Source organism: Dicentrarchus labrax, unplaced genomic scaffold, assembly GCF_905237075.1.
Source record: "Dicentrarchus labrax unplaced genomic scaffold, dlabrax2021, whole genome shotgun sequence".
NCBI classification, from domain to species: domain Eukaryota; kingdom Metazoa; phylum Chordata; class Actinopteri; family Moronidae; genus Dicentrarchus; species Dicentrarchus labrax.
In genome coordinates, this window is record NW_026136706.1 from 21228110 (window position 1) to 21245819 (window position 17710).

At 39.8% G+C, this 17710-nt stretch overlaps 1 protein-coding gene across 3 annotated transcripts in view; it reads right to left on the reverse strand.

The window, feature by feature from the left end:
* Positions 1–17710, reverse strand: part of fgf14 (fibroblast growth factor 14) — a 101280-nt gene that overhangs the window by 17440 nt on the left and 66130 nt on the right. For all 3 annotated transcript variants that reach the window (XM_051404659.1, XM_051404660.1, XM_051404661.1), the window contains exons 2-3: positions 13007–13117; positions 11650–11753 (exon numbers count right to left, since the gene is read on the reverse strand). In XM_051404659.1, the coding sequence (XP_051260619.1) occupies positions 11650–11753; positions 13007–13117 (215 nt within the window). The remainder of the gene's footprint in view (positions 1–11649; positions 11754–13006; positions 13118–17710) is intronic.

A 17710-nucleotide genomic window follows, 5' to 3' on the forward strand; every position in this document is an offset into this window, starting at 1 on the left:
TTGACATGCAGCCAGAGCCCTCAACCTGAGTGCCTGCGCATGAAGACAGTAGAGGTTTCCCCAACAGCCTGTCTCTCTCTGAGGATAAAATGTGACATGGCTACAGCTGGAAGGCTGAGTGATTCAACCAGTCAGCCAGAAAGGAACTACGAAACCAACCGGCCTGTCCATCAGCTGCCATATTTGAGCTGGGGAATTCCTCTACTGAATGTAGTCAGTACTTTACCTGCAGCTAATCAAAATCCTGTGGTACTGTCTGAAGCTCTAATGCATTATTCCAAATGATGTATTTTGTCTCATAATCAAACAAACCAAACACAATTTAAGGGGAGGGATACTAATTAGCAAAACTTTTAACAAGCACTCATAAAGCCTCCATGCATTGGCTCTCATAGAGCTGATTTTAAAATGTTCCTTATAATCTTTTGCATACTCTGAGATCTTGTCAGTCCTCTTGGTTATTGCAAGGCCTAAGACAAAATCCAGGTTCCAAGAAGACCAGATTTTAAACAAGACAAAATGTGCAGTTGCATAGGGGCAGAACCTGTCTTTTCTCTGGGGAAAATTCTAACACAGTGACTCTCAGCCTGAGGCGCATTTGTATTCCTGCACCCACCTGGTGCCTTTCATCCTAGGTAACTCTGTGCCGGTATTTACCGCTCAAGTCCCTCTAAAGTTAAGTATTTTGTTTTTGGTGGTTTGGGACAAAGGTTTCCTTCACATCATGTGTAGAAGATTTTAATTAATATACGTTACTTAATACAACAATGAGGTTTGAAATTTGCTTTTGTTTTTATCTAAAAAGCCATAAACATCTTTTTCTGTGTGCATATACACATTTCTAGTATGAATAGCTTTGTGGTAGTATGGTGAGCGTGGGTGTATCTCCTTCTGACACGCTGTCCTCTAGAGTGATGCTGTGGTCTAAGTACGGTAACCATAAGATCGTACAGTACAAATATTTACAGAGCTATTCTTACTAAAGATACTATTTTCATACAGAATAAATTATTTCACAATTTTACATGAGGTACCACAGTGTCATTCTTAGACCAATGATATATTGACAGTTTAACAAATAATGTACACCCAAACACACTTGTCCCCAAACCTGCAGTTTCTAGTGCTCTGCTAGTAGATGTTGTATTGCCTGACTCACAGTGTGAAGAGCCACATAGACATAGTGGAGAGAGGATTAGTTCAGATTTAAGAGAGCGAATTTTCATGATTTACAACCTTTCTGCAAGAGCTCTCACTGTATTGATTTTTACAACTCCAGGGGTGAAGCTTGATAAAATGTTACTTTCATTTCATGGGTGGAAGTAGAAAAGGAAGACGGATTCTTGTGGAGGAAAAGAGAGAACTGTAGCTATAACACCTGCAGGCAGGCAGGACATCGAGGGCTTTTTTTTGGTCGCAGAAGAAGAATCTCCATCCTTCACATACAGACATTCACACCCACACTTTGATCCAGCCACGGAGAACAGCTTGAACAAGACTTGAACCTGCAACCCCATGGGCATGACACAAAAGTCCTTCTGAGGTTTGAGCCATGATAAAAGAGCCATAACCTTGCAGAATTTCACTATGAATCATTCCTTGATGCTAAATAGTATTATAGTATGCACCAGAAATACTCAAAATCACTCAAAAGGTGCTGTAATTCCTATTCTGTGGTTTATACTCCAGAGAAATATGACTAAAAGTCTAAAGCCATGCTAGCGGCTCTGTGAGGCTTTACAGTGCTTTGGGCTAAAAAACTAACATCAGCACACAGTTAGAGGCGGGGATTCCTTTTTACCATGTTTAGTTCAGTGCGTTAGCATGCTAACATTTGGTCATTTTATTAATTAGCAATTTAATTAAGTAGCACAAAACATAAAGCTGAGGCTGATGGGAATGTCATTGGTTTTGCAGGTATTTAGTCATAAACCACCAGTATTAGAATTCATTTTGACCTGATTATGGCCTTAGAAGAAAGGATAAGAGATCATAATTCAACCTGAGGGGGAACATTTTATGTCAATCTTCCAATAGTGGTTGAGACATTTTACTAAAAATTACAAATGTGAACCTCATGGTGGTACTAGAAGAAAAAGTCAGAAGTCAATTGCATTCATGCTCTGGGAACCTTGAATGCCTACTGGTGTTGTAGACATGAGATATTTTACTAGATGAGTAAAACGTTTTGCCTCTTAGTGGCGCTAAAAAAAACGTTTTTAGCCATGCTGCTTCATAAAAACACTTTATCAACTTCCATGTGGTATTTTTACCATCTGATATTTGAGATTATAAAAAACAAATACAGATCAATTCTCCAAAGTTTCTTATAATAAGAAACTGGATAATTACCATGGGGAAACTGAAACTGAGTGAAGCTACTTCTGTTCCACCACAGAAAGAATAAATTCCCAGAAGGTTTAACAGGATCATCTGGACAGAACTAGAGTTAAACAGACAGTTCAGTCTGACATGAGTTTGCAAGTGATACGCATTGTTACTGTTTGGATATTGATTTCCTGAGGACTACTTGTTGCTTTTCAAGCTCTCATCTCTCCGCTGCTCATTTGCACAATATACCGCTCTTGAGGCAACAAGCACAAGTGTGCCATTTGTATTTGCATGGTGCTTGACATTTACACACTGGGAAAGCAATTAGGCCAGGACTAGGGTCATTAATACAGTGAACAGGCTAGACATGTTTGCCCTGATAGCTACTGCAATATGTATTCATGGAGAAATGACAATGATGCCATCTGTATATCTACATACTAACAGATCCTCTGTGGGTCTCACAGAGGAACAAAGATGAATATCTGAGTTCCCTGTTCCTTGCGCCTACTCGTCTTCTGTTTCTCCTTTATTTATGCTGCTCATTGGTGTAAACACACACTTACACTCACACACAACAACAAAATTGGTCTTTGTTATATAGCAGCCTGAGTCTGAGCAGTATAAAGGCCCACTCTTCGAACAAGCATTTTTCAAACTCTTAAAATAAAAACACGAGAATACAGACAATAGCACTGATAAGAAGGACATAATAAGCACATAGTGCTTAGTATGAATTAATGTTGCTGCCCGTCGATACTAATTTAAAGTAAAAGAGGTAGGTTGATCATAGCTTATAAAAATAACAAGTGACTGAATCAGTGAGTGATACTAATTGCTTACATGAAGATTACAGACTTCTTTGAATAGTTAACCATTGGAATGGTAAGTAAAAAGAGTTACAGTCTCTCGTTGTTCATCTTCCTCCAACGCATCTGTCATGCACCTTTCTGATGGAAGTCCTAAGTTAGGAAGTTTATTTCTTTGACAAGCAAATGAACAATGCAAAAAATAACTTTCTCTTTGTATTGTAATTATAGTGTAGTATTCTATTTACGATCTGTTGTTAGTTCTCTGACGGTTATATTGCTTATGTATATACTACCATCTGTACAACAAACAACAAATTGCCCTTTGGAGATAATAAAGCCATCCTTGATCCTTTACATCACATCACAAAAGAACTACCCACAGGAGGGGGGGGTTGTTCAGATGGGTGACATCCTGCAGGTATAGCCATTCATCATCACAACCTCATCAACAGGCCAAACATTTGTTCCATGATAATCTGTTTATATTGGACAGCTAGTGTTACTTGAAAGTTTTTTTACAGGCCAATATCCACTTCAAGTCTAAACAACCTGGTGACAGCAGTTGTGAATGTAAATTTGATCTACAGTGTTTTATTTTGATGAACATATGACTTTTTCACATCAAACTAAAAGCAATTGGAGAAGAGGTGCTTGTTTGATATTAGTCAATGATATTAGTATATTCACTTTGTGAAGGAGGTGTGAGAAGTCGATGGAGGCAGATCCAGAGCATCTTTTAAAACCATGTAAAGAAAGAAAATAAAACAAATATAAATGTATATTCTGGCAAATAATTCAATTTAGATGGAGAGTACCACATGGATAAATCACAACTAATAATCCAGTATAGCCTTTTTGATGTTTACTTTGAATATTTTCAAATGGTCCTCAAAAAAAGGTTGATTTAATGTTTCATTGGTTGGTTATTTATTAATTCATGATTGAAAGTACTTGACTCAAGCACTCAAAAATAAGAAGTAATAATTTTTTAACACATGCTGTGTGGTAATAAAATATGATTACTTCTGGTATTCAAATACTACATTAAAAATGCAGTTTAGCACCATTTGGAACATCCTCTGTGGTATCTAACACATCAAGCATTCAGCGTAGAAATCAGGAAGTCTATATGTAGGCAACCACAGCACAGCCCATATGAGTAGATTAGAACTCCCTTATGGAAATAAATACCCCTAAAGATTGTCTTTTAAAAGGGTAATATTAGAGAGGAGATGGGGTTAATAACATTTCCAGTGTCCTTTCATTTGTTAGCCACAGAGAACACAAATATTAGTACTCTGCATTCGATACAAGGTTTTCTTTAACCTGCTATGATAATAGTGTAATAGTTTGTTATTCTAAAGGCTGTTGGTTTTGTTGGATAGTATGTTTTTTTTGTCACTCAAAATGGTGAATGCTTCTAGCAGAAGGTGCAGCAGACAAATGGGGGCAACGAGCAGTGGTTGCCTGCATGCAACACTGATTATATTGACCACAGCAGGGCTTTCCCAGCAAAACACACCACAGAGTTCCCTCTCTCTGTTTCTCTCTAAGCTCTCAGTCTCCCAACGAGTCAATGCAATATTTGTATTCCTTCCTGCTTTCCCATTATCTGTCAGCAACACATAATTTATAGCTATTACTGCAGCTTCAAATCATGCAGACTAACCACGCTTTGTGTGTTTTTGGCTACTCCATTTTAATAGAGATGTAAGGATTATCCCAGATGGATGAGGGAGATTCAGCGTAAGCTCTAGCTGACAGATCGATAGTTGGCTGATGGCCACCACGGTAGAAAGTCAGCCCACTTGGGGAGGAGAAATACAGCAGGAACATGCTTCTATGAAGATACAGATAAACAATGTTACAGATGCAGAAAAGGGATTTCTGGGAAGCTCACAGAGGCTTTTTTATCGTAACTGTGCAATGCAGCACTGTCTGGTAAAGGAAAGGCCATTGTGTAGCACTGAGGCAGGGCCCTCAACAAAGCAAAGCACTGAAACTAAAGCAAACAATTTTAATGGGAAAAATGAATAGATGTAAAATGGAGCAAAAAACCTTATAAGAACAGCTTGGTTGAGGAATTATTTTCCTTAGTTCAAAATAAGTTTTCATTTTCAGGTTTATTTTGTGCACCATGTACTTTATGGTTACCCATATGCAACACTGTCCCAGATGTTTTAAGTTTTGTTCAAATATGTTTGTACCCACCTACAGTATGTTACAGTAGGTTTAGGGAAAAGAGGAACCCAGGAATTGGTCTATTGGTCTGCAAGCATGAGACCAGAGACTACGCTCCATATACCACACATATCCACCGGGACTACTTAAAGGAGCTGAACTGAAATTAATTTACAAGATGGTTGGTAGGGTGATATGGTAACAAGCCTCACAGCAAAAACACATGGTGACATCCTGGACATCCATTATGTATTCCCTGATATTCCTCCCAGCACATTCAGTCACTTCACTGCTATATGGCATATCATAAATATGTGCCAGTGATTCAGAAAACAGCTGCACTTCATGACTCTTAATTGCCTTAAATAAACAGGGGAATAACAGGGTGACTGAGGAACAGGAGGAGATGTGATATTAATAGACCTTAAGCTGTTGACCTGTAAAGAGATAGAGGACAAATCAGCTATTTATGATTTATTGTTCAGAGAGGCATAATCCCCACAGGTAAAGCCAAAAACACCGCAGGGGGACTCCCTGTTTTGGGGCGGGTAACTCACTGCTGTGATGCAGCACTGGCACATCTCAAACTACAACTCCATAGAGCACAACTGATATGAAGCAAACAAATATTCTGCCAGTGTGAGTATTTTTCAAGCTGTAAGATTTTATAACAAACCAAGAGTGTTCATTCATTATAAAGCTATTAATAACAACAGTGATATTAAATGGCTGAAGGACCGGTCTGTCTATTCTTAGCTCCTCTTGGCCCCGACCAGCAGTTCACCAGTTCAGCTTTGACGCCTACCTCCGACCTTGTTGTTCATTAATGCATGAAGCTGCTCTCCCTTCAGCCCTTATGACCACCACCCTTCCTGACAGTGACACTGCATTAAATGCAAGAGAGAGCAATGCTTTGGAGATAATGAGGCTCCCCCCACCTCAACTCTGAGCCTGACACTCCTCCGGAGGCAAAATCTTCCGTGTAATTACTATAGTTACCCAAGATCTGTGGGAATGTGAAAATATTATGGTCAGCACCCACCCTGCTGCTAGACTACTGTGTTGTTACGCGTGTCTTTGGATTTGTTAATGTGGTTTAAGACATAAACAGACCGTTAAAAAGCGTGGTCTCTGACAAATAAAATGTTGATGCTAGGAATGCCTGTATTTAAAATGAATAAATGTTTGTTAAAAGTGGCATTTTTGTCCCACTTTTGTCTTCCAAGCTAACAATGCAACATTTTCGCAAGTATAGAAGATAAGGTTGCCTGACCTGATTTCCCATCATGCATGCTACTATGGTATGTCAAGGTGACAGAAATGAATCACTGTCACTATAGTTGTTGCAAATGTTTTTTGTTTTTTTTCATTTCATTACATACGTTTTATGTAAGTTTTCAAAAGTGTGAAAATCCAACTATTGATTGTTGACATGTGTAAGTAATTCACATCTAAATGCCAGGGGCTCCATTAGCATTAAAAGACTGCCCCTGATGCCCCATCTTCATTGTTTCTCCTTCCAAAAAACATCCATGAAAGTGTGAAAAAGATCGTTTTCATTTTTCATTCATTCAACACCAATAAAACATATTCACACAAAGCCATCTGTTGGGCACTGATGCTGCATGTAGCCTACACACACACAACAACAACACAAACACTCACACACGTGTGTGCTCATACTCACATGGTGTTTTGTGAAGAAGTGTCACAATTCTGTTGATGTTCATGTGTTTATATTTATTCTCTCCATATGCTTCAAGTATATAGCTAGAATAGCATTTTTACACTGAACCTTGTTTCCTAACTGTCTGCAGATCATGCCTCTTTTGCAGCAGAGCAGAGTTATATAAAAGTGGCCGGTGGAACTCAGCTCATAAGCTGAGCCAGATGCCTCTGTTTTGGATTGTCTTCATCTCCATTCTCTTAAACGGTCAGCACTGTACAGACCGTATGATATTGATCAGTGGCATGAGTTTGTTCACAAGCTGAACATGAAACTATGGAGTAGTGAGGATTTACTGGGCTGCAGCGAATGAAATGATATGATTCCTCTGCTTATGCTCGTGTGACTAGGCGAATCATAAGCTTATCTATGAATAAAAGGGATGCATATACAGTAGATTAAGAAGATATAACATAAGCCTGGATGTGCAGTGCACATATCTCAAATTGTTTTTTTTTAAATATCCTAATCTTCTGTGATCTCTAACTGAAAGGTCGTTTTAATATGAGGTGGAACTGAATTCTCCACCTATGAAATGCCATGTCTTTGCAAGACACCTGAAGATGAAAGCAAGGGAGCAAAGGGCATCTGTAGGAGGGGTGTCCCAAATAGGCAGAACATTTGAGAGCAGCATTAGAAAAACGGCCTATGAGGTTAAAAGATTAATAAGAATGTTGGTGGGAAAATATCAAATGCCCCAACCCGGGGGAGTCGTGGCTTGAGCCTTCTCATAGGACTCTCTTGGTTTCACACCACCGACTCCTGAATAAGCTGCTCTTTTCTATTCTTCCCTACACACAGGCGCCATGCACTTTCATTTTCATACTGATACAAACTGAGGGGGAGACCTCACGTCAAGCTCCTTCGAGCTTTCATACATTCTGTATTGGGCACTACAGGAAACAGATGCACTTAGTCTTCTGTGTTCATACGGCTGATGATACAGCCTCCAACAAGTGAAGCTAAAGCCACTGCACTGCTCCAGATTGGCCCTCTCAAGGATTGCATTTCTAAAAGGACCACTCAAGTGATGTGGCAAGTCAATTTGACAATCATGAAAGGTAGCACTAACAAGTGCAGACTCCTGATACAGACAGCCTGCAGTGAGAGACTCCAGTGAAGTGAGGGAATGGGGAACTAGCTCTAAAGAAAACCAGGCAACCATGAAATGCCCAACCTTTACACTGGAGAGATGGTAGGAGACTGTATTAGCAGGACAGAAAAACAACAAAATCAGCACTAGGGAGTTGCATTCTCTGATACCATCATTTCATCATGTGTAACAAAACTATACAACTCAAGACTTCCTTGTTTGCTTTTAGGGATTTAATACCATAGTCCCTACAGAATAATTAAGATTTTTATGTTTTTATCTCATTTGAATTTGTCTGGTTTTGTATAAGGACTTTTATTACAGTTATCTAGGGATTGCCACAAAGCCTGTTTCCCCTACCTTCTACAACAAGCAAGAGGAGAAATTCCTTTCCTCTTATTACATTTCAGAGGAAATACCCGATCCAGGGAGCAGCCTGGAGGAGAAATTAGCCGGGAGTTTATTGGCTCAGATACAAAAAGAGCAGATTAAAAAGGGTTGAGATGATTGAACTCTCCTTTATTCCATGGTGTGTCCTTTGTACCAGGCTGCACAGTCACTTTGATTCTATCTCTGTCATTCGAGCCGTACGCTGCGCCTTGGGTGCTTCACACAAAAGAATATGATGCACTACCAGAAGCCCTGAATGGGCTTTCCATCTAGTTCCTGAAAGAGTGGGGCTCTCCTTTTGATTCACCTCATCTGTTTTAAAATTGAATGTCATTCATTACCAAAGTACGTCAAAAGCCTATGTAATGTATTTCATATTTAATATTGTGAAAGAATAACAACTGACCAAGTGACTTGAATTCTAGTTAATAAAAATGGCTTTGCTTCAGGGAAATGATGCCATATTGAGAAAGAATACTTCTTCCAATAAAAACAGGTTGTTTTTTTGCTGATTTTCCCTACATGCTGTGTGCACAGACCAACTCCAAATCAACATGTTCTCCTGCATTAATATAACCTTCAAAGTAGTTTCTGAAAATGTGAGTGCTCTATAATCAAATACTCATAATGGGTAGAAAAGGTCGACTGCCAGATCCTCGCTAGCAAACGATCTTGGAAACAGAGCGATAATGGGAGGAATGGTTGTACCTTGCTTACAGAGTAGAAGAGAAGAGGCAGAAAGAAAGAGGGAGGAGGAGATGGAGGAGGATGAGGAACATCTTACAAGGCTGCCATTACCCAAGTAATTCACACACTACGGAGCAAAGAAAGACCTTTGAGTGGGTGGCTGGATAGTTGAGGTCTGATCAGAACCTCCATTAGCACAGAAATAAGCTGCAAATGGAGCAGGGGAGCTGCTTGAAGAGAGGAGCAGGGCAAACTGTGCTGAAGGAACACAACGCCCCGACTGGGCTCAACAAGGTCCACTTCACAGCACTTCTGCCTGGACTAAACATGTCTAGTGGCTAGCTTGTGGCCAAAACAACAAAAACCCTAAATGACAAAATGTTTCTGAACGTAATATCACAGTTACAAACGCTGCTGCAAGCTGTAGGTTAACTTGAATGCCAAATAGCAGTATTTATCTGCTCTAAAACAGATCTGGCTATCAACACTTGGATGTGAGTTTTCACAGCAGTAATTGTCAGCTTACTACAGAGACGCCAAACCATTGGAGATCAACGTTCAGGCGCCAGAAACAACTCACAGTTATTGAATGTGACAAGTAGAGTAGCAAAATCACATAAACATATGTCAAACACAGATTATCTGTGTGGACGAGGTCCTTTATTCATTTCATGATTTTGTATGCCCACTACTATTTTTGTAATGTACATACAGTACCTTGAGATTTACTGTGCATGTACACAGTTTTAACGATTTATGCATCTATATACTGGGCATTATTAATAATACAGATTCTAACGCAAATATCTGCACCAGATCTGTACAGGAAGCACTGAAGCACACAAACAGATTATCTTTATTTTACATGCAACATTATTTCTTTATATTATATATATATATATATATATATATATATATATATATATATATATTATTTTATAAAATTATGTTTATTTCCACCCATTCTTGTGTTAAGACTTAAGGCTGATTTGAACCTTTTTTTATTTAGTTTATTTTATTTTTTTAAGTTTTAATGTTTGTCCAAATGTTAGCTTTTGGCCTTTATTGTCTTGTACAGTAGGTTGAATTAATTGAATTGAATTAGATTAGATAAATGAATTAAAACAAACTTCCTTAAAGTGTATACATTAAAAGTTTAAAGTTGGGTCTGAAAATCCACAAGAACATAACATTTGAAGCTCTACATTTCAAGGTATGGTGCTACAATAAATTTTGTGTCCAACAGGGAAACTGATCATGCGCAATCATACAAATTATACCTTATTGTATGTTCTGCAGTTTAGTGCACCCATAGAATATATTAATTCATAATCCCCACCATACAATTCCTTGACAAAATCCATAGGATTTTAGGTCAATCCTTCTCAAATGAATTTCATTTGACGGCTTAAGTCATGCAGTGATTAAGTATTATAGAATTCCACTGGAATACTGGCGCATTGTACAGTAAGAGAAGTAGCCCCTCTAAACCTCCAAGGTAATGAATGAAGAATAAGATGGCAATTCCTGCTTTGCGCTCTGAGGATTAGGAACAAGAGGGCAGCAGATGGAGGAAGGGGCAGTGATTCTGATGGATACTGCTGTCTGGGAGAGGAGCACTACTCTCAGTGCTCTTCCAACTGATTGACTGGAATGACTGGGAGAGGACAGAGTAAGGGGAGTGAGACTGGAAGCACTATCTGTGCTGGGCAAGGTCTTATCACCCTCTTGGCTGTCTTGCCCGAAGAAGTCTAGTTTATTTTTAAGAGAGGTAGTCAATAACAGTGGGTGACTACGAAGTGAAAAAGATTGGCTGCTCTTCAGATGTCCTAACTCTGGTCAGAAACAGCTCTGCATTTCATTTACTTTAAAGTATGGTTTACATTATGCTAAACAAATGTGTCACAGCATTCCTCAGCCAGCAGCATACATCTAATTCACTTTTATAGACCTTAATATTGACACTGTGTGATATACGGTGTAAGAGCATGAAAGCAAAATATGTCACCTGATATAAATGCTTTTTTTCCTACATGGTAAAAAAAAACTCTGGGGAGCATTAAGCAGATTAATAGAAACATGTATGCATGAATTTCTGCTTAATGGGATCCCTAACCTTCAGAGAAATGCAATTATCCTGTTGCAAATGTGGTAAATATCTGAGACATGTTTAGGGCCCCTTATTGGGAATAGTGTCTTGCATGCCGTCAGAGTTGATGAATTTATCTACAATCTACTATCTATACGTGAATATCTAGTTTTCATATGTAAAACACACACAGTACAGACACAAACATGCCTTAAATCAGAGTGCATATTTAGCATAATGCATTGTGGCTGAGTGTAATGCAGATTTTTGTATGCACTTATGTTGAAACATAATCAAGTACATCTTCAAGACATGCAGTAGAATAGAATAGCCTGCTTACTGATGTGTACAGATGGCCCTCCCCGTTCATGGCGATGTATAACCCTGTCTTCACGGACTGAATGGCGACAACTCTGAGGCCCACAGGAATAAGGTTGAACAAAGCTGAAACACACGTGAACAGGCATACACACATACATAAAAATACCAAATCACCAAACATCATTACCATCGACAGACCTAAAGATTAAGTGAACATTAAATACAGTGAGAAAAAACATAGTGTAATTCATGATCCAAATGCAAGCTGCCTATCATTAATGCTTCACAAAGCATGTATAATACAATTGCTAGCTGTTGCATTTAGGTAATCTCTGAAGATAAATTGCAGCATCGCCTAGCATAGCCGCCGCCACCCAGAGCTACCTGAGAAGTGGCTGTAATTGGGGCCACCAGTGGTGTGTGGCAGATCTAATAGCCCTTTTGTTGTTGTAGCAGACTCCTTAGGCTCGGTAGGTAATGGCTGTTGTTTGTACTGGTGAGGAACAACAGGACTGGCCTGGCTGTGACATTAAGTGTGTGTATATAGGAGACTTAAAGGCGCCTAATGACTTCTACTGACCCTATAAGTAATCGGTATTGGCAGATTTGGAGCCTGGGAAAGGCTGAGAGAATACAACGTGGCCACTGGTTTTTTGGGGGCTTTTGGCCAATTTCAAAAATGTTACTTTTAATGTGGAGCAGTCAGGGCCAGAACTTGACTTGATTTAGGAGTTTTAATGATATGATATATCCCTCTGTGAACACAATATGCACTGCCCACTGTTTCAATAGGTCCCTGCAGCCTTTCAGATGTGACATGTGCCACATCTCCTCATGCTGACAGAAGTAAGTGACACAATACAGAGTGTCAGCCTAGAGTTAACACCAAGGACTGGAATCAAATTAACCACCTAGCCTGGAGCGCTAGAGGAGCAGTGCCAGATCAAGCTAATAATACCCCTTCTGCCCGCTAAGCCTACTGTTTCCTGGTCCATTTTCCCCCTCAGAGAGGAGGATAAATCAGTGTGATCCTATACCTGCTGCCATTTGAGAAGAGATTTTTGCTCTAAAGCCTGAAAAATGAGGGAAGGAATTGGCCTGAAGGTTAGAGAAGCGTGACTGGAAGGTCACTGGTTAATTTCCTGCACCTCAGGGATCTATCTAGACCAGGAAGTGAGCAAGGCACTTCCTGGAAAACAACATTTGTGCTTGAGGAGACTATACAGATTTTAAGCAACAGTAACTCAGCAGTTTTCAATAATACTAATAGTTGATTTATATTTCACAGTGTCCTCTGTTAGCAATTCATCAAATGTTTCTAGACACCTATCAAATGAATGATCTAGAAGGCCAAAAGAAACTGTCAAGGTACTCACAGGAATTACTGCTGTCATCCTTGGTCCCATCAAGAGAGCCATCGGGGTTCATTTGCAAGTAGTAACCCTGCCTGCAATATAACCTGGTCACTATACCCTTGAGCTGGGGATCTGTAGAAGAGAAAGAGGAATAAAGAACAGGGAAAAACATTAGCAATTAGTAAAATAATGAGTGTTACAAGGACTGCTACTGCAAATCAGTATGCTTTAATATAGCAAAGATATTTAACTTGTTGTTTTCTGAGGGTTTTAACTGTACACTGTGCCCGACTATTTTACAGTACTAACTCCTGTGTATGTTCACAGGCAAATCCCATAGCCAACTTTCTGGGCACATAAGCCCTGCCCTGCTCAGAGATAGGCCATCCAATTATAGGCAGCAGAATTAATCTGTGGTCGCCTGACTCCAATAATGAACCCAACAGCACCCTCTCTGGGTCCATAGTGTGTGTAGGATGTGAAAGCGTCTGAGCTCGGTCCCTTCCAGCTGGCCCAACAGGGGAATTAGCCACTATCTACTGTAAATAAATCATTGCTACAGTTAAATTGCCCAGCATCACTGCAGCAGACAAAAAGTCCTGTTGCAATTTAGTTGGCATTTTGTGGGTTTGTAATAACAAGGAAAAACATGAAAATGTAAAAAGGAAAGGAATGGAAAATTTAAAGGGAGTTTTATAAAGCTGCACGTGACTGCACATTGGGATGCCTCTGGAAAAATAGTGTTTGTGCTAAAGCCGTGCGTCAATATTTCTTCATTTGTGTGTGTGTGCGTTTGGGTGTGTACATGGACAACCACTGGGGTCATATACCATCAACATTAGTCTTATTGTGAAGACAGCCATCACACTAGATTTCATTCTAAGAAAGCCCTGGGGAGGTGAATAATCAACTTCACCTGAGCCTAAACCATGCTCCCTGCAAGCAACTATGTGTGTGTGTGTGTGTGTGTGTGTGTGTGTGTGTGTGTGTGTGTGTGTGCGTGCGTGCGTGCGTGCGTGCGTGCGTGCGTGTGTGACAGACAGAAAGAGAGAGAGAGAAAGGGAGAGAAAAAGAGAGAAAGAAGAGAGAGCACAGCCACAGAGGAGAACTCAAGAGGTCTTGCTGAGGGCAGAGAGAGGCTTTTTTTTTCCTGTCGGTGTACAGCTCAAGGCAGTCTCTTCTGAAATGGCTCTGTTGGGTGATGGCATTAGGTTGCTCTGAGACCTTTCACTGCTGCCTGAAAAGGGGAGAGAATGCCTCTGTGCTGGTGTTTCTGAGCAATATCGCTTCAACGGCATTCAACAATGCTGCTTTGTTGCCTCACCAGAACAATGAAAAAGGTGGCTAAAGCAGAATCTGACAGAGTACCTCCGCCATGCATTGAGCAGACTGACAAGACCCTGACAGCGTCTCTCTGGTTTACAATAATGCTCAGTGCAGTCACATGTGTTGCAGACTTTCAGTAGGAAACAGATGTCACTGTGAAGACATTATCCTTTCTCTGTTTGCTGTGCCTAATATCTGATAAAGTACGTGTTTTCCATGAGTGACACACAGATGGATTCTTTCATTTGTGAACAGGATATAACATCCCTTTATTGTCTTAGAATACTTCTTAATTCATGTTAGGGCTGCAACTAACTAAAATTTTCATTACAATTAAGCTGTAACTATTATTATTCTGATTAAGTGTTTAACTTAAAATAGAAGCCCATTTCTGCCAGTCAAAGTTATTCTTTGAATTTTTAATTACCAGGAGAATATCTTTTGTCATGACTAACTTTTTATCTATTTTTTTTTTTCATTTATGGCAGTAAAGGGCTTCTATAGTTCAGTCTATAAAATGTCTGAAAATAGTAAAAAAAAAAAATGCTCATCACAAGTTTATTGAGGCTAATGCGACACCAAATGTCTTGTTTCGTTTAACTAATTCAATAGAAATCTCACATTAGAGACCCCCGGAACCACTGATTAACCAGTCAGCTAAATGAAATGTTTCCACACTTCTGTACTTCATATACCAGACACTTAATCTTAAGACTAAAAGATGGTTCTCAAGCCACTGAGAATGTATCAGAGTGGGGGGAAAAAAGTAAATTCTAATGCACTACTGCCTTTATTGTATCACTCTTAACTTCTCTTTTCATTATTTCTTAGCGTTCCAGCCAATGCAAATGCAGTGGGATATAATAATGGACATGGCTAAATTAATTGATTTATTATGCTTTCAAATGTGTAAGTACCCAGCAATCAGATACCATACTGTATAAGCTCAAGAGCACAAACTAGTGATGGGGGAGATGGGCGAGTGTTCATACAACAGGGAGAGCACGAGACAGAAACACACACATGCACACAAACACAAGCTGTACACACACAATTTCACATGAATTTTTAATGGCTGCACAATTCCCTTGAGCAAATACTCTTGTGCTGCCACACAGAGTCGGGCTAACCTGCAATCGATTAATGACTTTGATCAGCAGCATTTAAACAATGTGCGGCAGTGAGATTGATTCTGAAGACAGATCTGTGGGGGGCAATCTGTAATAATTAAAACTGCATAACTGGTTGCTGGCTGTGTGAATACTCCCTCTTTGTGTAAGAGTGTATAAGAGTATGTGTGTGTGTGTGTGTGTGTGTGTGTGTGTGTGTGTGTGTGTGTGTGTGTGTGTGTGTAGGTGAACTTGGCTCCTCCATCATGCTATAAATCATGTAATATTCGCTGTGTTCCCTTGGGCGAGCCAGCCAGTATATCTCTCTCACATACACACACACACACACACACACACACACACACACACACACACTAACATTTCCCCCTCCAGTTTCGAGCTTCGAGAATTTCTGAGCTGCAGCAACAGCGAGCCGAAGTCTGTAACATTTTAGCTAATTTATCAAATGGGAATAAAACTGGATCGAAGCATTCTCATAAAGCAATGGAAAAATGTGTGAAGGAAGTTTCAATAATAGATGATTGTTGACATAAAATCCTATTCTGTGGGGTGTCTGATTGAAGGTGTCCCAAATTCCATCATGTCCTCAAATAACATGCAATAAATGTATTATTAATGACTGACAGTTTCACATCAGACATCCATGCATGCTAGTGCATACATTAGAGTGACATAATGGATTTTGTAATTCTTGCAATCCATTGATACAACTCATGTTGAAGGTCAAACTTACTCACGGCCAACAGATAAAATGTTTCAAATGGATCTTAGGTCAACTATGCCTCATCATTACTTACAGCACAGAGACACGCTCTTATTTTTAAAACATTGCTACGATAAAATATTTAGTAAGTGAGGCAGTTTATCAAATCAGAATGAGGGGATGATCTTATGAAACTCTGACAAAGGGCATATGACAATGGGGGGAGTATGAAATGAATGCTAAGATGTGTAGGAAATTGTTTTTAGAATGACACAGCGTTTTCAGTTCTGTCAGACAAGCCTGATGTGATGTGTGCACTCCTAAAAACGCAGGACTGCTTTGAAAATGTCTCTGTGGAATTCCCTAAGTCAGGACGGTCCTTGACTCATTTGCCTTCTTTCTTCTGTTACTCATCATCTTTTTGTCTCTTTCTCCTTTTCTATCTCTGAGTGTTCTCCCTCTATAACACACCCAAATGATGAAACAACGGTGCTGTTTATCACCAATGGAGTGTTCAACCTATGCTGCAGTTGGACTTTTCCAGTCGCACTGGTATTAGTTTTTACAACAAAAGCACTGCATGTTTCTACATGCCACTTCTTTTGTTTCTAGGGAAACAGAGTGTTGGTTTGGCAGCAGCAGGGGGTTTCCTTGGAAAACAACAAGCATCAGAACCGTAAGATCTCAAATCCTGTTGTTCTGCAGCAGAAGTCCTCTCTGCATATAAATGTATCCGTCACAAAAAGGTTGTGATTTCTTTTTTTTTTTTTCTAAAGTGGCCACTCTACAGCTCCCTCGTTCTCTTCCTGTCTTATTTTCTGTTGTGTCATTCCTCTGTCTGTGTATACAGAATATAAGGACCCACACACAGGCACAGCTGCAGCAGCAGTTGCAGACTGCTGTCAGCCCTGCCCTGCCTGACCCACTTTGAACGTTTCTGGAATTGGTGAAGGGCTTTTCCAGCCTGTGGAGGAAAACCCCCTCTATGTTGCTTCTGTTGTCATGTAAAAGTAGATCAAGCAAAGGAAAGCTACAGCAACACCACCCTTTTCCAATTCCTCTTACATCAACAACATCTCTGACATCCCAACAATAATTCATCTGATACGGACTGCTCTGGAAGCTGGACGATGACGCACTGCTGTGCCCTGTCAACATACTCTTGAATAAACAGCAGCGGTGCAGGAAAGCATTCATTTCAAATGGGTTTCTAGATCATGTAAGCTAATCTAATGGTCTGATCTATGTAACAGGATCTAATGATCTATGAATCTAATCTAGTGGGATAATTAGAGCCAGAGAAGTGAGATTATGGGCAAGCCCCAGTTGGCTGTGCCCGCAGCTCAGTTACTGGGTTTGAGTGTAATAGGATTTACAACCCACATCTAATCCCTTAAAAAAATCTGTGTGATCTTCACATCTGCTATCAAAATGCATGGATGATTTAAAATTAAAGCTGATGTGACAGAGAAAACACAAAGTGTTCCCGGCGTATTCCCTCAAGTGTTGGACAAGGACAGGAAACCACATCTGTGCATTCTAATGAACATGGAAGACAAGACGGAA